Consider the following 20,501-nt stretch of genomic DNA (forward strand, 5'->3'; position numbering starts at 1 on the left):
GTTAGAAGCAACCAAGCTTCCTTCAGAATGTGAGTAGATAAACTGTGGTACATCCAGACAATGGAACAGTACTCAACACTAACAAGAAATGAGCTATCATGAAGGGAACTTAACTAACATGAAGGGAACTTAAATGCATATTACTAAGTGAAAGAAGCCAATATGAAAAGACTACTTACTGTATGATTCCAATTATGTGACATTCTGGAAAAGGCAAAACTTTGGAGACAATAAAAAGATCAGTGGTTTCCAGGAATTATGGGGGAGGGAGGAATGAAAATGCAGAGCACAGAGGATTTTTAGGGTAGTGAAAATTTTGTACGATACTACAATGGTGGATATGTGTCATTATACATTTGTCAAAACCCAGAGAACGAACACCACCAAGAGTGAACCCTAATGTAAACTGTGGACTTTCAGTGATTATGATGTGTCAATATAGGTACACAAATGTGGTGTACACTGTAGTGGAGGATATGATAAGGGGAGAAGCTATGCTATGCACATGTTGGGGCAGGAGGTGTATGGGAAATCTCTGTACCTTCTGCTCTATTTTGCTGTGAACCTAAAACTTCTCTCTTAAAAAAAAAAAAAAAATCTACAAAACAGAAAACAACAAAAAACCCACCAAAAGACGCTATAATAAATTTTATATTAATTTTTATTTAAGTATACATATCACATAAAAATATTATCTCATAATTTTAAAGATATATAGTTACTTATATATAATTCTTTAGTCTAGTTTATCTATTATCACGAATCCTTTTGGTCCCTGAACCTGCCTTTGTTTCCTCTCCTAAGGCTTGATGCAGAATATAACTGCCTCTATTGGGTTGGGGAGAGGGCAAGAAATTAAGGATACTAGTGAGACCCAACCTTGGTTATCTTTGATGATGCTGTGAGGCATTCAGTATCATGAACCTGTTATTCAAACATAAATGAGAAAATAAGCTATATGAGTGATCTTCATGAGATTTTTCACATAAAGTATATTTCATTTCACCAGATTTAACTAACAAGCTATACCTAAGGTACTTAACAACTTCTGAGTCCTCTGAGATATCATCAGTATCCAGCTTCCAGTATCCACTCTTTAAAATATTTCTCCATTGTGCTCCTAGATTTCAAAGTGCCAATATTTACAGTAGGTATGATTTTCTGGGGCTTCAGCCACTGGACAAAACGTTTCATTTCTAGGTAGCTGCTGTGTTCACTGTAAGGAATTCCTGCAAGACCAAAGAAAAAGATATTGTCTACTAAAGAAACAAATAATAAAAAAAATTTGTAAGCCCCAAATAAAATAAGGTAAAAAAGAAAAGCAATCCAGAGTATTTTTGTCAAAAACCCCTTGGTGCTTTAGTTCTGATAAGAAAACTTGTTGATATCTTTAAGAAATAATAAAGATTAAAACATTAAAATGATACAAAACTTAGAACATTATAGAACTTTTCTATATAGATACTTAATGAGACATTTCTACATATATTTCATATTTAATTAGGATTTTCATCTTATAAACAATTCTTTGCTCAGCTATGGATTTCAGGAAAATCTGGAAGATATATGAGTAAAATATGAAGAATAACAAGCAGAAGACTTGATTTCCAGAGAAAGTAAGTAGATTCCAGTCCCCAAGCTCTGCACACATAAAAAAATAAGAAAAAAGAAAAAAAATCAAATCAAAAAACTCCCTTTATCTTCTTTATTGAATACCAAGTACCATAGGTAGTATAAGGTCCTGTTCTGAATAAACTAAGGTCTGCAGAGGCTGAAAATAAGCCACTGGTCTAGTGACATACCAAACATGTTTCCATCAGCCATCACTCTGAGGGCAACAGTAATCCTCCTCTAAGAGATGAAACAAAGTCAAGTCTGTATCTCTGGCTGTCACCACATCTAATCCATCATCTTCCTGCTCTCTATCTCACAGCATCATCTACACATGCAGATACAATCATAGTACCCCTCCCTTCAAGTAATTCTACAATCTCCTATAAATATCACTGATCACACAAATGAAATGATCTGAATTAGTCAATGTCTATCTACTAGTCAAGTTTATAATGGACTGGATGCAGGTTTAAAGTGGAAGATTTGAAAACTCTTGAACTGTTAAATCTTTTGGTGCATGTTTTTCTTAGATCTCAGTTTTACAGCTCTTTTTAAAAATGCAAAGTAATTATAAACACTAAAAGTGAGAAAATTTGATAATTATACCATATATTGAAATGTTTCCTTTGGTCTGGGGAATAACATCTGCTATACTGGTTAACTTGTTAGAATGTGTCCATCCTGTAGGTCGAAAAGCCAAAATCTGATCATATTTCCCACCATACTTCTTCAAATGACTCTGTAAACCCTGTTAAATAAAAATAGTACATTGATTTAATGGTCAGTAGAGATGAGTTACGTGGAATAGAACAGAATGATTAAAGATGTTACAGTGGCATAGTCACAGGGAATTTTCACTTGTTAAGCATTAGCTTGCAACAACCAAGTGCCATGCTTCTAAAAAAATTATATCATTGAAAATATATACAAATTCTTTTCTCCTTTACTTATCTAAAGTCAAACAAGCTTGAGTACAGTCTCAAGAAAAAGTATGAGGAGGCAACTTTAAACATAAGTAATTATGTATAAACAAATTACAAGTCAGATAGCTACCAAAAAATCCCCCAAAACCAAAAAAAAATAATAATAAAATTTATTTCACAGCTGAATTGCTAACAAGCCCTTGACTTCTTCTTCTGTATCAAATAATAATCTTATATTCATTTGAAGTCAATAGAAGAATACCTGCCATAAAACAGTCATTTCTCATCAATTACTGTGCTCTCCAAAGAAAAAGTTTAAGTTATGGATACATAACTAAGTTTCCATTATAATATTCCTGGTTCTGCAAATTTTCTAGTTTTTGCCTTGCTTAGAATAGGACTTGGGTAATATAATTTTATGTGGTTAATTATTATTCCTCCTCTCCATGTCCTCACAAAGAAAAAAATAATAAGAAACTGAGGTTTGGAGTAATCATACAAGTAATACCATACACTAAGAGTCCAACTTTCAATATACATGATCAAAGCTACAACTCATTTCTATTTGTCTCTGCAAAAACACCCAGGAGAAGTAAATGAGAACTAATTTTCACTTTTTATGAGACAAATTAGTTACCTGTGCAAACAAAAACTTATGATATTATCATACAAGCCAAACCTGCAGAAAAGACTGCTAACAGCCTTAACCACAATTTGAGAACTACTCTCATAAGGAACTTTACTCAGAATAGTTTAGTCTTTTTTTTTTCTTTGGGTTAGCAAGAAATTGGTTAATAGACACAAGAAATGATTATATTTTAAAATGATGAACATGCTAATTATCTTGATCTGACCATCACACATTGTACACAGGTATTAATATTCAACCTCAGAAATGTGTATAATCAGTTATGCTTTAATAAAAATAAATAAAAATTTTTAAAAATAGCTTATTCAACAAGAAGTCCCTAATCTATGATTTGTCTCTGTTTATTGGTAATCAGATTGTAAGAAAAATGTTTTTGCCAAATGTCACTAGAATTATTTTTTCAGTATGCAAATAAACATCTATGACATCACCATTACAATGTTTTACCACATTCAGTCAATCAGGCTTATGTTGGGGGTGTAGTCAACTATGTAGCATATGTATGAACTTGGGATGTTGAACTAGATAGCATGAATGCTATTATTTACAGCATTTCAAAACCTTTCAAGCATGCCTTGGACACCCTGAAAACTCCACTTGTTTTATCTTTTCACAAAAGTCATTACCTCTGATGAAACAAAACTATTTTTAGCTGGTAAAAAATTAACTATAATTACTACCTAAAATACAGCATTGTGATAACCATCAGCTTCTACTCCATCTGTGTTTTAAAGAAATCTTCAAAAAAATGTCATTAATACCTGGTCACATTCATGAAGGAAGGAAAGGAACTACTGAAGTCAATACCAATAAATATCTGTTCCAGTATTACTCTGGGTGCCATATGAGAGTGGAGGACAAGAGGATACAGACTTCATCTTCTGGAAGCTTACAGCCTAGTGGGCAGATGGCAAATAAACCCCACCTTCTGGATCTTTATTTAACGGAAATCATCTGCCCATAGCTGCTTCTAACTCATCAGCTATTATACCATCAGCACCTAGGATTCTTACAGATTGACCTTTTCACAAAGGACTTTTTTAGTATAAATTCCTAAAAGTGAAAAAATACAGACTTATTGACTATTAAAAATGTAGACTTAATACCTCCAGATCATTTCTTTTTCAAGGACAGTACTCTCGAAAAAAGAATGCAGAATGATCATTTCTGAATTATTAAAACCAATTTGAATTCCTGTATAAAAATTGCACTTTGAGTTTGTAGTTGTCTGAAGATTTAATTCTTGTTTAAGTTTTGATTTGTAAATATATGACCTCTGAGAAAAAAAAGGCCACATGTGTCACAAAACACTGTCTGTAAAGTTGTAGGTTGTGAAGGAATTGTCAGAGATGAAGAGGGGGCTGGTGAATCTCTCTACTTGTATTTCAGACCCTGCTCAGAAACCTTACTTCATCAATTATTCCCTTATCTCATATATCTTCAGTTTCTCCCTGTCCCTCACAATATACAAATCCTCATCTCTTATGGCTAAAAAACAAAGTCCCTCCCTTTGGCCACAAACCTATCTGACCTATCTGGCTCCTCTTTACAGCCATGCTCTGTGCTTCCTGTCTCCATTTCCTCACCATTTTTTTTTTTTTTTTTTTTTTTTTTGGTCTTCAAGGCAGATAATTGCCAGTCTGTTTTCTCAAATGTACAATTCACCAGTTTTTAGTATATTACCAAAGCTGTGCAACCATTACCACTAATTCTGGAGCATTTATATCACCCCAAAAAGAAACTGTAACCATCAGCAGTCACCATTTTTTTCTACCTCAAAGCCTGGAAACCACTAATCCACCTTCAGTCTCTATAGATTTACATATTCTGGATACTTAATGTAAATGAGATTGTACAGTATGTAGCCTTTTGTGTCTGGCTTCTTTCACCTGGCATAATGCTCTGAAGGGCTCATGCATAATGTAGCATGTATTAGTGCTTCATTCCTTTTTATAGCTGAATAATATTCCATTTTGTGAATATATCACATTTTATTTGTTCCTTCACGTTTGATGGGCATTTGGGTTGTTTCTGCTTTTTGGCTATTATGGATAATGACACTATGAACATTCCTACAGAAGTTTTTGAGTAGACATATTTTCAATTCTCTTGGGTATATACCGAGAACCAGAATTCTGGGTCATATGGTCACTCCATGTTTAACCTTTTAAGGAATTACCCAACTGTTTTCTAAAGCAGCTACACCATTTTACAATCTCTCCAGTAATGAATGAGGGTTCCAATTTCTCTATATCCTCATCAACAATCATTATTGTCTGTCTTTTTTATTACAGCTATGCTAGTGGGTACGAAATGGTATCTTACTGTGGTTTTGATTTGCAATTTCCTGATAGCTAACAATGTTGAGCCTCTTTTCATATGCTTTTATATCTTCTTTGGAGAACTGTCTTCTCATTCATTTCTTAGGTCTCTGCCATCTGGCTTCCCCCATCATCACTTCACCGAAACAGTTCTTGTGCAGGTCAGAGATGTTCTAATTGCCAAATTGTCACTCTTTCCTTATCTGACCTCTCTGCAGCATGCAGCACTTTTAAACACTCTGCCTTGAAAAGTTCTAGTCCTTTCATTTCTACAATAACCTGACTTCTCCATCCCAATAACTTATTCAAATGGAACAAACTAAGTTGGTAGGAAATAAAACTGTAAAATAAAAATAATAAAAATATGCTAAGCCCTCATCAGGATATCAGTGTTCATTCTTACGATTAACCCACATTTAGTAGACTCCAAACAAACTGAATAGCTTCCAAATTTAAAATATGTTTGTAAGGCTTGCTTAAATACCAATGGACAAAACTCTGACTTGATTATCTCTGAAATTTTTATGAATTACATACTCATGAAAACAGGCCATAAAAGTTTTACCTTAATCTCATGAATACCGGAGAGAATTTCTTTAGTCTAAGGATGAACCTAAAACATTCACTTTCTTTACAATATGTGTTATTGAGACAGATACTGTAATCAGCGTCCTAAGCAATTTCAAAAAACTCCATAAAAGTTACTTCATGAACATTATAGCAAAAGTGAAAATACACTTTTTTTGTGTATTATGTCTGACTTGTTTTTAATACACAGGTTTGATGTATTCCATTGCCAGGTGTCAAAATGTTAATATATGGAATAAATGGAGAATATAAGAATATAAGAATATATGGAATATTCTTAGCATAAGAATAAATCTAACAAGCCCCCAAATCACAAAGACACAGTGTCTTAATTATCACAGTGTCTTAATTTTGTACGTGGTAACTAACGATAGAACTTTATTTAGGATACACTTCCACTATTTCATTTAATCCTCACAAGAAGTAAATTTTCAACATATATCAATGTTATAGAGGCTTAATATTAATACAGAATAGAATAGACTTGAAGAAAAGTAAATTCCATAGAATTTTCCATTCATTTCCTCACTCTCCCATAAAAAACCAGAAAATGATTTTTTAAATGGTTTGAAAGGTTTAAATGACCAGATAGTTGCATACTTCTCTATTTTTGTTCCTCCCTGTATGCTAGTTCTCTAGTTCCTAGATTCCTGGTGGGCATATGAATTACTCTATAGCGTTGCACACACAGAAAAACTAAAAACATGAAAAATTCCCCTTGAAAGATTTTCTAGGGCAAATTTCACCATAGGTAACTCCACTATAATAGAATTTCTCTAAGATAAATGCAGGTAAAATAGGATTCCAAATTATAACCAGATTACCTTTAATAATTCAGCCTAAAAGACATATCTCTTGAATGCTTACCTTAAAATTAATTTGCATCATTGGGAGAAGGTGAACCAAAGTACTGCACATGTCTGTAGTAATGAGGGAATTAATTTCTGGCATATTGAGGCACTGTAATGTTTTGTATTTTTCCTGGGACATGCCCACTTTCGAACCTAAAACATCCGCAATGGCTACAGGCAAAGGAAAAGGTTAAAAATAGTAAAATTACAGCTTATGAAAAAATAAAGTTGCAACTTAAATTTTAAAATGAGAATTTACCAAAGGGAAAAAAAAGTTCAAAACATTTACACTTTTTATCATAATATCTCAAAAAGGCCAAATAATTTAAATTTTAATAATAACTTGGAATAAGTTGTGAGAAAGCCAAAAAATTTATTTTTCAAGTTCTATTATTAATTATTTAAAAACTGTAAAAGACATATAGGAAGAGGTAAAGGAAAGGAAGGAACTAAATTTGGAGAATTAAAACTCTAACTTTATCACTTCATATTTTAAACCTTAATGTTTGACATAACATGACCATTCTTAAAAAAAAATGAAATATACTTTGCAATATAGTACAATACTACCTAGACAAACTACAGTTATACATCTAGAAATCACTTAAGAACAAAAATTAAAACTGTTTTCTAAAAGAATTAACTGATGGTTATCCTCAAAGAACATAGCAATACCACTATGCATTAGTCATCTTTCAAAGTTTATTAAAATAATAATGTAGTATACATTTGCTCTATAAACATCTTATAAATGCTAAGATAAACACACTTAAATGTTTCCATAAAGTTAAGCCTTTCGAAGTTTAAACGTTATCAAAATTTTCCTTTAACTTCAAAGGTAATATTGAATCATTTCAGGAAATAAATATCGAATGCAAGAGTAGAGACTGAAACGGCACTATGCAAAAAGAATCTGATCTTTATAATACATTAATGTAAATTAGATACAGCTACCACCTACCTAAGAAGACTTTCTCTTTTCCAATAGAATAAGTGCCACAGACAACAAGAGCATGTGGGTTTAGTGTTACAGCCTCAAAGGCAGTGTTGACGGCAAACTGGATAACCTCTTGCTGAGATGGAAAGGTGTATTCTGGGCTGCAATATCTGTGATAGAGAAATATGATACTTATTAAAAGAAAAATGAGAAAGCCATAGCCTTAAATTGGATGATATTTGAGAAAATAAGCTTTTGCAAAATTGCATACAACAGCAGTATAATATATTAACACCACAACAGTTATCTCAACTGCCTGGGGTTAAAATATTCATTAGCAGTTATTGCTAATTTATGATAGTATTATAAATTTTCAATATAACTTTTTCATTATATTTCTTTTTATTTTCCTCAAATAAAGAAACTGCCTTTTTGATGCCTTTTTTCCTCCAAGAATTTCTTAGCTAGCCATTTTAGTTATGAATTATAAACCTCAATATCTTTTTTAGCTCCAACTACTATCAAAAATACTATTGATAGAGATTATACTTGTACTAAAGAATTCTGATTTTTAAAAAAATGATTAAAATAACAAAACTAAACATGTATTTAACAAAGTATTTTTAAATCAAACAGTTAATATTCACATGGTTGATATTGTCTATTCTTACAGATCCAGAAATATATCAAGTATTACAGGAATATGACAGATCCAGTTGGGTCTTCTATCACAATACAGTAACACCCAGTGAAAAATTAATGCTATGCTACTATCTATATATATATATTTGAGAAGAAAAGTAAGCACTTTTTCACTAAAAAAAAGTAATAAACTACAAACACCAAAGGAACATATTTCCCAATTTTCAAAATTTTTTTTGCTGGCCAGTCACCAGAAAAGAGAAAAAAGTCTTACTTCTTTCTCCTATAAAACCCTATGAAGTAATTCTTAATTGTATGTAGAACAGAACAAGTTTTTTTGTTTGTTTCTTTTTATTTATTTTCTTAATTTATCTAGAACTTAACATGCATATAAAAGAATGAACAAATTAGTTCATTTGTGTGAGAAAACTGGACATGGAAAGACCATCTTTTACTAAAATATCCCATCCAAACTCACTTCTCCTTGAAAGAGGTTGAAATAGTTAACATAATTAATTTCTAACAAATTGATAAGATATTTTAATACATAATATAATGTTGTACACTATAAATATATATATATAAATATATAGTGTTGTACACTATAAATATATATCTGTCAATTATACCTTTAAAACTGGGAATAAATATGTATATATATAAAACTTTGGATTTCAAAGCTATCATTTATAAATTACCTTTTGAGAAAAGAATGAATGTAATTTTGAATACCCAGAATCAGAATCACATTTTGGCCTGTTTTCTCTTCACAATTATACTGAATAGCTATACAGATACTTTGAAAGGGTAACCTAAAAGTGTGCTTTCCTAAAGTATGCCTCCCAATTTTTCTTCCTTGTTTCAGTAACAGGATTCTCATATAAACATATTTTCAAAAAGAAATTGCAAAATAATTGAACTGTAGTCACTTAAGATATGTAATCCCAAATTTGCCCTTAAGCAAGTTTTTTTGAAGACCATCCCTCTGATAAATAGCCTTAAAATAATAATTGGCAATAAGCCATCATTTTGATTTCCTAAGTAAATACTCAAATTATTCATACTATACGGAGCAAATGCCATCAGTGGGAAAAGGAAGCACACAAAGTCTCTCTTACGTTGTATCTAAGTACAGCGTGTGGACTTTCTGGGCTGCAAGAAGAGAACGTTCCATGCTGGGATCTGCTCTGAAGTCTCCGGTATGTAATACGACAGTACCATTAGGGAGATAAAAAAGGATCATGACAGCACCTGGACAGCTGAACACAAAATTTCAAAGATGATATTCTTAACGCAGGGAAAGTATCTGAAGGAAGAGTACCTATTTCAATATCAACAAGTTAACATGTTTTATTAGCTGACCACAATGACATAGCATTGTACTACAAAGGAAATACAGCAGTTTAACTCAAGGAAATTTACATTATAAAAAGAATTGGTGTTCAGGAAGGGAATTATGCAACAGGCCTGGGATGCTTAAACTCTGCACATTCCTTAGAAAGGCCTGTCTTCAGGACTGGCCCTGGGTTGGCTCCTGGGAAATGAGCTTTTGAGCCCTTGGAATATTCTGTCTGATTAGAGTGTTTCGTATGCCTGAGAAGCAGTATCTGAAAGGAGTACAAGCTTTTAGTTTATATAAATAATATTAAATAGAATGGCAAAAGATTATCTTGTAAAGAACAGCAGCAACAAGAAGTATTAAAAAAATAAGATAGAGTTTCACATATCAAGTGTAGATATTTAAACTGGATAAAAAATGGATTAGGGAACATTTACTGGCCCTCTACATTTAATCTCTGATTCTATAATTGGATACATTATTTTTTTCAAAAGGAGAAACACATTTTACTAAAGTTTTAAGAAATATCAAGCATATTAGTTCTAATAAAAAAGTTCTTAAATAACCATGCTGATGTGTTTTCCTTTTGAATATTTAAAAAGTGGGCTATTATTAAGGTGACTGTAATACTTACTGATTGGCATCAAGCAAAACAACTTTGACACCATTCACTATGCACTCAGTGTCTATGGGCAGTGGATGGACATATTTTCCTTGCACATGAAGCTTGTTCTTCAACAAATTGCCAGTTATCTGCAAAATAGGATTGCTTATTGCTGATACAGTAAAACACTAAAGTTTAGAACCATGGCAGCTTAATAATCTCCCTGTTTTCACACCTATATTCAAGTAAACACTTCTCAATGTCAATAAAAACTTTCTAAAATGACTATGCCACTTACTCTGCTTGAACACTGTCACTGGTTCTCCCTCACCTGTGAAAAATCCATCAATCCCCATATGACATACAAAACACTTGTGATCTGGTCCCTGCCCATTACTGAGGGTTTGTCTCCTGTTATTCCCTATCTCACGTTCTACTGATTCTGAATTATCTGAAGTACCTGGAATGGGTATATTTCTCAGGTGCCCATGCCTTTACACAGACTCTACTATCCACCTGGAATGCTGTCTCCTCTTCCCTCTGCCTGGTTCTGGAAATAGGAAGACCTGCATTCAAATTTGGGCTCTGCCATTACTCACTCTGTGACCTGGGGCAAGTCACTTAATCTCTCCAAACCTCTGTTGCTTCATTAATAAAAAGAGGATACTTCAAGAATGCTGTGAGGATTAAATCAAATTCTAGCTAAAGCTCTTAGTAATAGGCATTACAATGTCCACCTTTTAATAACTAGTTCAAGGTATCTCTTTCACCATGAAACTTCCTCTGACCTTAGCCTCGGACACAATAAAGCGCTCCCTTCTCCCTACTCCTAGGCACTCTGTTCATTTTTCTATTATAAATAACTAATCCCACTGTGGTAGTATTTCTGAATGTTTCCCCTAGAAGCTGTACGCTCCTTGAAGTTAGGTATTTTGCCTTGTATATCTATTTAGGCACTCAATGAATGTTTACTGAATGAAACTTCGGTTTTTTAGTACATTATGAAATAGTTTATCTATTGTTTCCATACAATAAAACATGTTTTGTTGTTGTTATTTTTGTTTTAAATTAAAAAACATGTTTTTAAAACATGTTTTTAAAAGTTGATTGTAACTGTTGACATTAACTCATTTAATTTTAGAACCTCAGTGTGGAATCTGTTTTTTCACAACTTTTCTAATAGAATGATAGTTTTAATTATCCTTTTTTAACCAAATTGCTTAGAAATTCACAGCATTCTACAAAGTCAGAATTTAGAATACTAAAACTTACCTCACTACAATAAACTGGAAAGGTGAAGTTTTTAGACAACCCAGCATAATGATCAGAATGAAAATGTGTGAGAAAATAGGCTGTGCAACCTTCAATGACACCATACTGAAAGGCATCAACAGTGAAGCCAGTCCCTGCAATAAAAATAACATGACAGGTTGAGTAAGACCTATAAGATACCTGATTTGATTATATATATTGAACCCTCTTTCTCTTTAAAACTCATTTCCAATTTAATTATAATGTATTAAAAACGTACAGCACATAAATTTAGCAGGTGATACTAGACATGAGAATTAGTCTTGTGAGCTTCTACTAAATATCCCAATAGATATTTTTTTTATAGAAATTTTTTTTGTGAATAATTGCACCCCCAAAAAAGAAAAATCACAATACTAAGCTATAAACCAATTCTTCTTTTACCTAATATGAGATTACTTCAAAATGTTTGTGGAAAAATAGAATGAAAAGATAATACAAATCTTCCCATGAAATTTTTGAAGACTCCTCATACTTCCATGATACTTACTGGGCACCTAAAATCTACTTCTGCAAAACAGCAAAAGGAAAATACTTTCTTCTGAAAACTGAATTCTCAGTGAGGAAAATATTGAGATTCTTCTAAGTGGACAAAAATGATTGAGGGCCAAAATAATCTTACGTATTACAAAAGCCTGTGGCCCTTCAAAGGACCACAGTACAATAAAAAAGAAACAGTATATCCACGGTCTTTGAATTTCATTGCAGGGTGGAAATGGGGAGTGGTGGAAGGGAAACAAGAAAAAAAAAATGCCTTAAAAAGCTCTCTACAGGAGAAATAATGAAAAAAAAATGTTAAGAAAGACAGTTCTAAGTGGGTTCAAAGATAAAACCAAGTGTGCTGACTGGCAAAATGTAAGTAAATAAGCATAAATTCACAATTCTGTTGAGGCTTATTAACATGTGACACACTAGTTTTAGGATCTCTTAGAGTACAGAAAATCAAAATAATTATGAAAAACAAAACTGGTGCTATGATGTTCATAAATGCTATTCTTTACATAAATATTTTGAACAAATTATAGATCTAGAACATCAATAAAACACTTTTAAAAATCTTTCTGAAACCAAGTATATTTTGGCTGCTTTATTTTATATTCTTTGCAGAAGTTATTAGCTTCTTCAATAGTAAAATTCATTTCACTACACATTTTTCCACTAATCATCTGTGAAGGCATGAGAAATTACAAGAATATAAAAAGGCAGAGACTAAGTTGAATCCCTACTGCTCTCTTACTAATCTTTCCATAACTGTAATACCTACCTAACTAGTACGGTACTGAACTTGTATATACAATAAGTTTTGTAAAAGTTTGCTGAATTGAATGGAGCAAAAAAATAAAATAGGCCCAAAAAATCTGTTAGAGGCTTATGAAATATCATAAAAGTAAAAGAAATATATACAAAAAGTTGTTTCATGCACATACACCACGGACTATCAATATGAAGTTCAAAAAGTTGTCTTTTTTGACATATTAAGCATTGATATTTCAGCTTACCAGGTATTTTCTTATAGAATGGACATGTCTTTTTTCTTAATTCTCCTGTATTAGATGACTCTGAGATTTTTGTATTCCATCTCCTCAGCCTGTCATGAGCTGATTTTATGAAGACTTTGTCTTTACTTAAATTGACTTTTTCAGGTGTGGTACTGTGAATAATGCGATCTGACCTACTCCGGTGTGCTCCTTCTTGTAGTGAATTTGACTTTTTACGTCTCTTTCTTTGATGCTGTGTCCTCTCACCAGAAAGTTCCACAGAGAGCCAACTCTCACTTAAATTCTTTGCCTCAAATTCTAACTCATTTAAAGATTTTTCTGCTTTCCGCTTGCATTGCCGGGACCTCTTTTCATTAGGACTTACAGCTGGACTTAAGTCCATCCCTTCTAATGCACTTTCGCCCGGCAATTTTTCTTCTTTTCTTTTGGGTGGTAGTCCAAAATACACACCAATATCCATTTGCTTCATTACCTTGGTAGAAGGATGTCTTGCATCCCTCTTAGGACCAGAGGGCAATATTTCCAAAGACTTAGCAGCAGTAGGTATACTAGAAAATTTTTGTGTATTTAAACCTGTACCTTTACCATCTAGTATTCTATTCAATGCCTTTCTGCAGAAACAAGCTGAGTTAGTACCGTTCTTAGCACTGAAGTTCTCACTTGATAATTCTCTAATTTTACTTTGGGTTGAATGGAAAGAAAGATACCTTCCTCCCTGGCTTTCAAAAGGTTTTGACATTTCACTTTTAAGTAACGGAAGAGAAACTTGATTGTAAATAGCTGATTCTTCAAGTACCTGTTTCTGTTTATTTGATTGAGATGAGTGAAATTCTGGCACATCGGGTTTTGCTTTAGTGGCTTGATAATTTGAAGCAGGAAACTCCCCTGCTAATGCACGTGGAAACAACATAAAATAATCATCAGTATATGTTGGATCATCATACAAAATAATACTGTCATTATTTGAGGAGATAGGTTGAGACAAATCATTTAAAGTACTATAGCTATCCAATTCTTCATCGTACTTATCCTGAGTTAAGAAGCTGTTCACTTCAGGGCAGCTCTCCTCCTGGTCCTCCAATAAGGGACCATGGAGTTTCTTAAACAAAATAGAGCTGTTGTCATCTTCTTGTAGGCTGCCATCTTTAGAGCTTTTGATAAAAAATAGTTCCTGTTGTGAATCACCCAAATTTTCATCGTAAGTTTCTTCATCACTTTGAAGTGGAGAATAGGAGATTTCACAGTTGCTTAAATCATTTTCTGGCAATGGCAAATTTGTGTGTTCTGAGTTGTTTTGGCTGTCTAATTCTTCATCTGCAAGAGGCAAACCAACTCCTACTAGTTTGTCATTCTTAACCAATTCTGTAAACTGTAGAGCTTGATGGGACGTCTGGATGTTTGTAGAACAGGAAATCTTCTTATTGGTTTCAGCTGGAGACTGAGATTTCCTTAGACACTGTGTCATCAACAAGGGATCATTTGGAACATTTTTTAAGTTCTCAATTTGTTTCTGCTGTGGCAACCATCTTTTCTCAAGGCTACAAACAAAGCCTGAATTAGTCTCACTGAACCTATCACCTGACTTATGTGATGGGCCACTAACAGGATTATTACTAGCCCTATTTTGAGCTAGCAGGAGGTGAGTGTATCTCTTGTAATGAGAAGGAATTGTTGAAGTACAAAGAAGACCATCAGGACACTCTGAAAATTTTAATAAAGAAAAAAGTATTACAAGATTAAAGCACAGACTTAAAGTTGACAGCTTTAGCATTATAAATTAACCTGTACGTGGAAAAATCATCAGTCCTACACTGAGATCTTAGGATGACAGCGGTTTCTAACTGCACAATCAAAAGATCCAGCATGGTTTTGCAAGGTTCTATTTATTATTTTTAAATCAAATACACTTCCAAATGTTTTTTTCAAATAATCTTTTCTCAAAAAAGAATTTCAAGACTAACATCTTTTTTCTTAAGTAACTCCCATAAACATGAGGTTCTTGGAAACATATGCTATACTTACACAGGGTACTTCTTAAACAGGTTCTACAAACTGACACCACCAGTTTTACTAGTTCACTATTGCTCAGGCAATACAAAGTAAAGACCGGTATATCTCTCAAAAAACTAAAGTTCTATCAATTTTTATCTCATCAAGCAACAAACATTTACGATATTGTAACACTAAATTAGATTCCATTATTTAACATCCACATTGTAAACAATAACAACAGTAGCAATCTTAATAAGATTAGTTATAGCTGTTCATACACTGAACAAATTTTAGATTATATTCTAAGACTTGAAATTCAATTTGATAACCTGGTTAATAAGGTTTTAATAATCTGGAAGCTAGTTCCCATCATACTATTGATTTAGACTCTTTCTGTAAACCATCTTGGCATATCCCTGTGTATGTTAATTTGTAAGTTTATCAGTAAATGACACTCCTCTCCCCCCAAAACCTGTTACATTAAATTAGAAGACTTCATTGCTTAAAACCTAACTTAAAACCGCCTCATGGAAGTATTTGTTACAGAATGGAATTCAATTCAACAAGAGTCCATGTGAGATTCAATTCAAAGGAGTTTAGTGAAAAAACAAAAGAAAATCTTTTTGAAGTAGCTTCATCTATAAGACATTTCATCCTGAGATGTTCACCATGGGCTTCAACTTCCATTTCTGATTTTTAAGTTGCATAAAAGCAAGTTACTAGCATTTAATGAGGGTTTCGCTTGCTATAATTTTATGAGAAACACTAATACCAAATTTTTTCAAAAAAGTTATCTGGCATATTCATGCAGTAATTCAAAATAACTGCAGGTTAATACTAAAATGTTTTCTGAATCATAGTTAACACGAAGGCCAGATTGTGCATTATTTTTTATTTTACTGAATTTTAATTTTCAGATTTAAAAATATATGTATGGTATATACTCATACAATAACTTTAAAATATACAAATTATCTCAACAACCTATTCTCCATATATTCCAAGTAGGATTTTCTACATGTTAAATAGGACACATATATTTTACAAGATTAAAACATAGCATTACTTTTATCATTTGGCACATTTTTATTATTAGAATCTTAATCACCTAAGACTCCTTCCCAGTTCCTCTTCCTGTATATTAGCATAATGAATACCACATAACCATATTTAGAAACAAGACTGTTTTTATACTTTTCTATATAGTTCCATACAGGATAACAAATTGGGCACATTATGTAACTTTTAAGAGCCCTACCTATAAAATGTCATTACCACCTTACTTTATATGGTCGTGAGTCAAGTGTTAAACACAGTGAAAGTACCTAGCACAATAAGGGTTTAATTAACATTTACAAAAATAATTGAGATGTTTAGAAACTTTTATGAAATAATAAAATGCATTTAAATTGTTTTCAGGTTTGCAACTTTCTTTACAATTATACCATTGACTGGTAGAGTGTCTCATCTGTCTTAGTTTATTGCTTGCCTTGCTCATTTTACAGAATTGATATGTCTGACCTAATGCAGGCCTTTTAGACTATTCAGAGACCACTACCTGTTCTGTAATCTCACCTGTTTCAGAGACTGGTGGAGAATCCAAACATTCAAAAACATGCCATCGAGGTGTTTGACCTAGCAATGAGGAAAAAGGCATCTGGCAGTTTGGACAGTATCCATCATAAACTGGACGTAGCTTTGGGGACACATGTTTGGTTTTGTGAGTTCTACTGTGCTTTCCTGGAGTGGTCTCCTTGTCCTGGGACTGCTGAATACCATCTCCACAACTTGAAGTCTGACTAGAAGCTACAAAAGTCTTACAATCTGTTTCTCCAAGGCACATTTCATGGTTCTTCACCTTTCCTTTAGCTTCTACGGTTCTTCTTTTGTTTCTGTTTCGTTTTGACTGGTATTTTCTATCTGTTGCTTTTTCAAAAGATGTTGGAATATTTTCAGAGCAATTATTTGGATCTACTGGTTTTGGTTTTCTTTTGGATCTGTATTCCCAGATATCTTCTTCCAAAAAAGTGTCTTCTGACATGGCAAAATGATTTTATCGTTAAAGAAGCAGTCCATTTCTTGTGACAAAATTTTTAAATGGAATTATATTGCCAGGAAAAAAACAAAAGAAAGAAAAAACTCACTAACTCAATGTGAATCTGAAGCTCTGGTAATGAATACATATTGGCAAGCTATGAACCTTATAGCTAAGAACACTTGCTGTTCCATTTATATGACAAAATTAAGAGAACCTATCACAGGGATAACAACTGTGAAGTTTTTCATCATGGCTGCTATTTCATTCAGGCATCTTGGCCTTTTCCAGGACTTAATTCATAAAAATAAATAATAGCTTGAAAATTAAGCATTAATGGTAAGTACATGTTCGACAGGTTAATCTTAGAATGAGCTTTGTAAAATTGTTATGAAGCTACTGTCAATCCTCTTTCAAGTGGACAATTGTCCAAATAATGCACAAATCCAACCACAGTTCCTGGGCAACTGGCTCAGCAGGTGTTCCAAACACTAAATGGCCTCCTCAGCTTACTAGTAAAACTAGTCACACCATAATCCAAGAGATATGTGATTCACACACACACACACAAAAGAAACAAAACAAAACAAAAAATCATAATTGCCCTCATCCGTGACTCGTGGATGTTCAACAAACTTCAGTTGACTGGGTCAGTGCACTGTCTTTCTCCATCAGCAATGAACAAACCCTGCACAGTGAACAAAGTTCAAAAATGTGAAGTCACGCTTGTACTGAGGCCACACTCCGTTCTCCAGACCCCAGAGGTGGTCCGTCCTTAAGGTGTCCTGCCCTCTCTACCAGCCTCAAACCCAAGGTCACTTGCCAGATGCCTCCCACCAGCTCTACTTTCTCTTTGGACTCTGGAGGCCCAAGGCCAGTGAGTGGGGCCTTCACCCTCTCCAGGTGAAGCACAGCCCGCTCCAGAAGAGCCGTCAGAACCCGCCCCTCCTGAAGACTCAGAGGCCCGCCCTCGAGGACCCTCGCGGCCGCCCACCCGCCACCGCGCCCCGGGGGAGCAGCTCCAGCTGCGCTCGCTCCCCTCCCTCCGCACCCCTCCCCGGCTGACAACTATTCGCGCCCGCACTTTCAGCACTCCCAGGCTGCCAAAAACAAAACCCTGGAGGAGCGTCTAGGTCAGAGCCCCTGGCCAGTTCCTCCCCACTGACAAAAGCCTTCTTCCTTGAGGATATCCCTGCCCCTTTACCTTTCGCGTCTTGGCGGGAACAGCTTCCCGCTACCAGTGCCGTGTCGAATCGGCAGATCCTGGTCTAAGAGCTGTATTCTTAAAATAATTTTTTATTTTTATTTTTTTTTAAGTGTGCCCTTTCAAGTCCTACGGACTTATTTTATTTCGTTTCTGTTCTAAAGCCCGCTCATTTCCAAAGTGGAGGGTGCGGGAATGGCTCCCTGAGCGTTTCTAGGACGCGGTCCCCGGGGCCTCTCCCTGTTGAATCTGTGGCTCCGAATGTCCAGGCTCGGCTGTGCCGGACCTGGAAGGGGCGGGGTGGGTTGCGACGGTAGTTTACGTGCACGAGAATTGCGACGATTTGCACTTTGGCACTGGGACGGATGCTTAAAAAAGAAAAAAAAGTGTCGTCGGCGTGGAGTGGGGCTGGTGGGGGCTGAGGCGAATGCGCCCTTCTGAAACCAAAGGGCAGTGAGCGCCTCCTCTCCGCCCCCCGCGGGCCGGCGCCGCCCGGGAGCCCAGGGAGAACATGGCGGCGCCCGGAGCGCGCGGCTGCGGCCTCTCGGGCCTGCTCCCCGCGCAGACGTCGCTGGAGTACGCGCTGCTCGACGCCGTCACCCAGCAGGAGAAGGACAGCCTGGTCTACCAGTATCTGCAGAAAGTGGACGGCTGGGAGCAGGACTTGGCAGTGCCCGAGTTTCCGGAAGGTGAGGGGCTGGCTGCGGGGTGGGGGCCCCTCGCGGGACCTCCCCTTGGTCTCGGACGGCGCCCTCCCGTGAAGCAGGGGGTGAGGCGGGGTTGTGCTGGCAGCGCCCAGCGGGCCACTTCTCCTGAGCTGAGCCGCGGCTCGCGTGGTCTGCAGTTCCCAGGTGTCCTCACGCGGCGACAGACGGTGGGTCTCTGGAGGGCGGGGACCTGCATAGTTGTCTCTTTTGTGAGTCCTGCTGGCGCCTGGCCTTAACTGAGTAGACACCCCAAGAATGTGGTGGCCCCGGTTGACAGTGATAGAAACGTCCAGGCTACCCTGTCCTTTCGTTCTAGTTCCCCAGCATCATCTTTCTGCATCATCCTTGCTAACATTTACGGATAACTTTCTATGTGCCACACACACTTCTGAACACTTCAGGAGGTATTGTCTTATTTAATCCTCTCGCAGCCCAGCCAAGTGCTCTTATTAGTCTTATTTTACAGTTGATGAAACTGAACCACAGGGAGGTTCAGTAATTTGCCCAGGGCCTCACAGCCAATAACTGCCAGAGTTGAATTTTACACACCCCAGATATGCTGGTTTTTTAGCCGTGCTGCACTTCTCCGTTCAAAGTCGTGCAACATCTAATTTTTAAAATGTGTATCAGTTTTAGTTTATCTCTTCAGCTGTGTGAGCGTTTGGAACATGAGGAACAGATATTCCCAGGGTGCTGTTTGTGAAAAATATCTTGCTATGATAAATGAAATTGTACTTTACCTTCTTTGGTTGGAAGTCGCATTGTTTTGCCTGGTGTTGTTGGCATGTGTCCTGGCATGACACTGAAACCACATGTATAGTTAATTGTTTGGATGTGGCAGGGTTCAATGATCTCATAGGCGAAATACTGGAACCTGCCTTTGACCACAGAGTGTAGGGTGTCTTTCCAAGCCTTTTGTACCTGCCTTGAGAAGTGTTTATTTTTTCCATTATTTATCTTATACTGGATTTGAAATGTTGTGGAATTCTTACAAAAGAGTACATGAATACTTATCCCATCAAAGGAACTTTAAAATACTGCGTACATATACATATACAAATATATACATATACATATTTTTTTTTAAACTTCCTAAGAAGGTACACTGTTATAAACAAGAAGGCCACTAGCTAGGATTTGGGAGAATGTTTTTATTTTCTAGTTTTCTTTGTATCTACAGTGAGAGTATTATATTACCATGAGATTTGACCTCTGTGACTCATAAGTAATACAAAGCCTAAATATTTTATTTTGTGTATTTGATATAGTCTGATTTTCTTCTGGA

The 20,501-nt window shown here is 35.3% G+C and overlaps 2 protein-coding genes across 3 annotated transcripts in view; one reads left to right on the forward strand and one right to left on the reverse strand.

Annotated features, from left to right (window-relative positions):
- Positions 1-702: 702 nt before the first annotated feature.
- On the reverse strand, positions 703-19,073 carry DCLRE1A (DNA cross-link repair 1A). The gene is made up of 10 exons (XM_063101856.1): positions 18,510-19,073; positions 16,846-17,993; positions 13,279-14,979; positions 11,741-11,874; positions 10,499-10,617; positions 9,644-9,784; positions 7,908-8,053; positions 6,963-7,117; positions 2,221-2,362; positions 703-1,229 (listed from the first exon to the last, which is right to left on the reverse strand). Exons 2-10 carry the CDS (start codon positions 17,309-17,311, stop codon positions 1,069-1,071), a joined length of 3,165 nt encoding a protein of 1,054 aa, XP_062957926.1. The 5' UTR covers positions 17,312-17,993; positions 18,510-19,073; the 3' UTR covers positions 703-1,068.
- Positions 18,708-20,501, forward strand: part of NHLRC2 (NHL repeat containing 2) — a 51,567-nt gene continuing 49,773 nt past the window's right edge. The window contains exon 1 of one of the 2 annotated variants that reach the window (XM_063101858.1): positions 18,708-19,198. In XM_063101858.1, coding sequence (XP_062957928.1) covers positions 19,021-19,198 — 178 coding nt within the window. In that variant the 5' untranslated portion in view covers positions 18,708-19,020. The remainder of the gene's footprint in view (positions 19,199-20,501) is intronic. The other variant, XM_063101857.1, reaches the window with a different exon arrangement.

The sequence above is a fragment of the Cynocephalus volans genome, chromosome 7 (assembly GCF_027409185.1).
Source record: "Cynocephalus volans isolate mCynVol1 chromosome 7, mCynVol1.pri, whole genome shotgun sequence".
NCBI lineage: Eukaryota > Metazoa > Chordata > Mammalia > Dermoptera > Cynocephalidae > Cynocephalus > Cynocephalus volans.

Excerpts from the sequence above, each read along its gene's own strand:
- DCLRE1A (XM_063101856.1), bottom strand. The coding sequence starts at position 17,311 with ATGTCAGAAGACACTTTTTTGGAAGAAGATATCTGGGAATACAGATCC. Across the intron at positions 14,980-16,845 it reads TCCACCAGTCTCTGAAACAG|AGTGTCCTGATGGTCTTCTT; the intron begins GTGAGATTACAG and ends TAAAATTTTCAG. Across the intron at positions 10,618-11,740 it reads TTCCAGTTTATTGTAGTGAG|ATAACTGGCAATTTGTTGAA; the intron begins GTAAGTTTTAGT and ends CCTATTTTGCAG.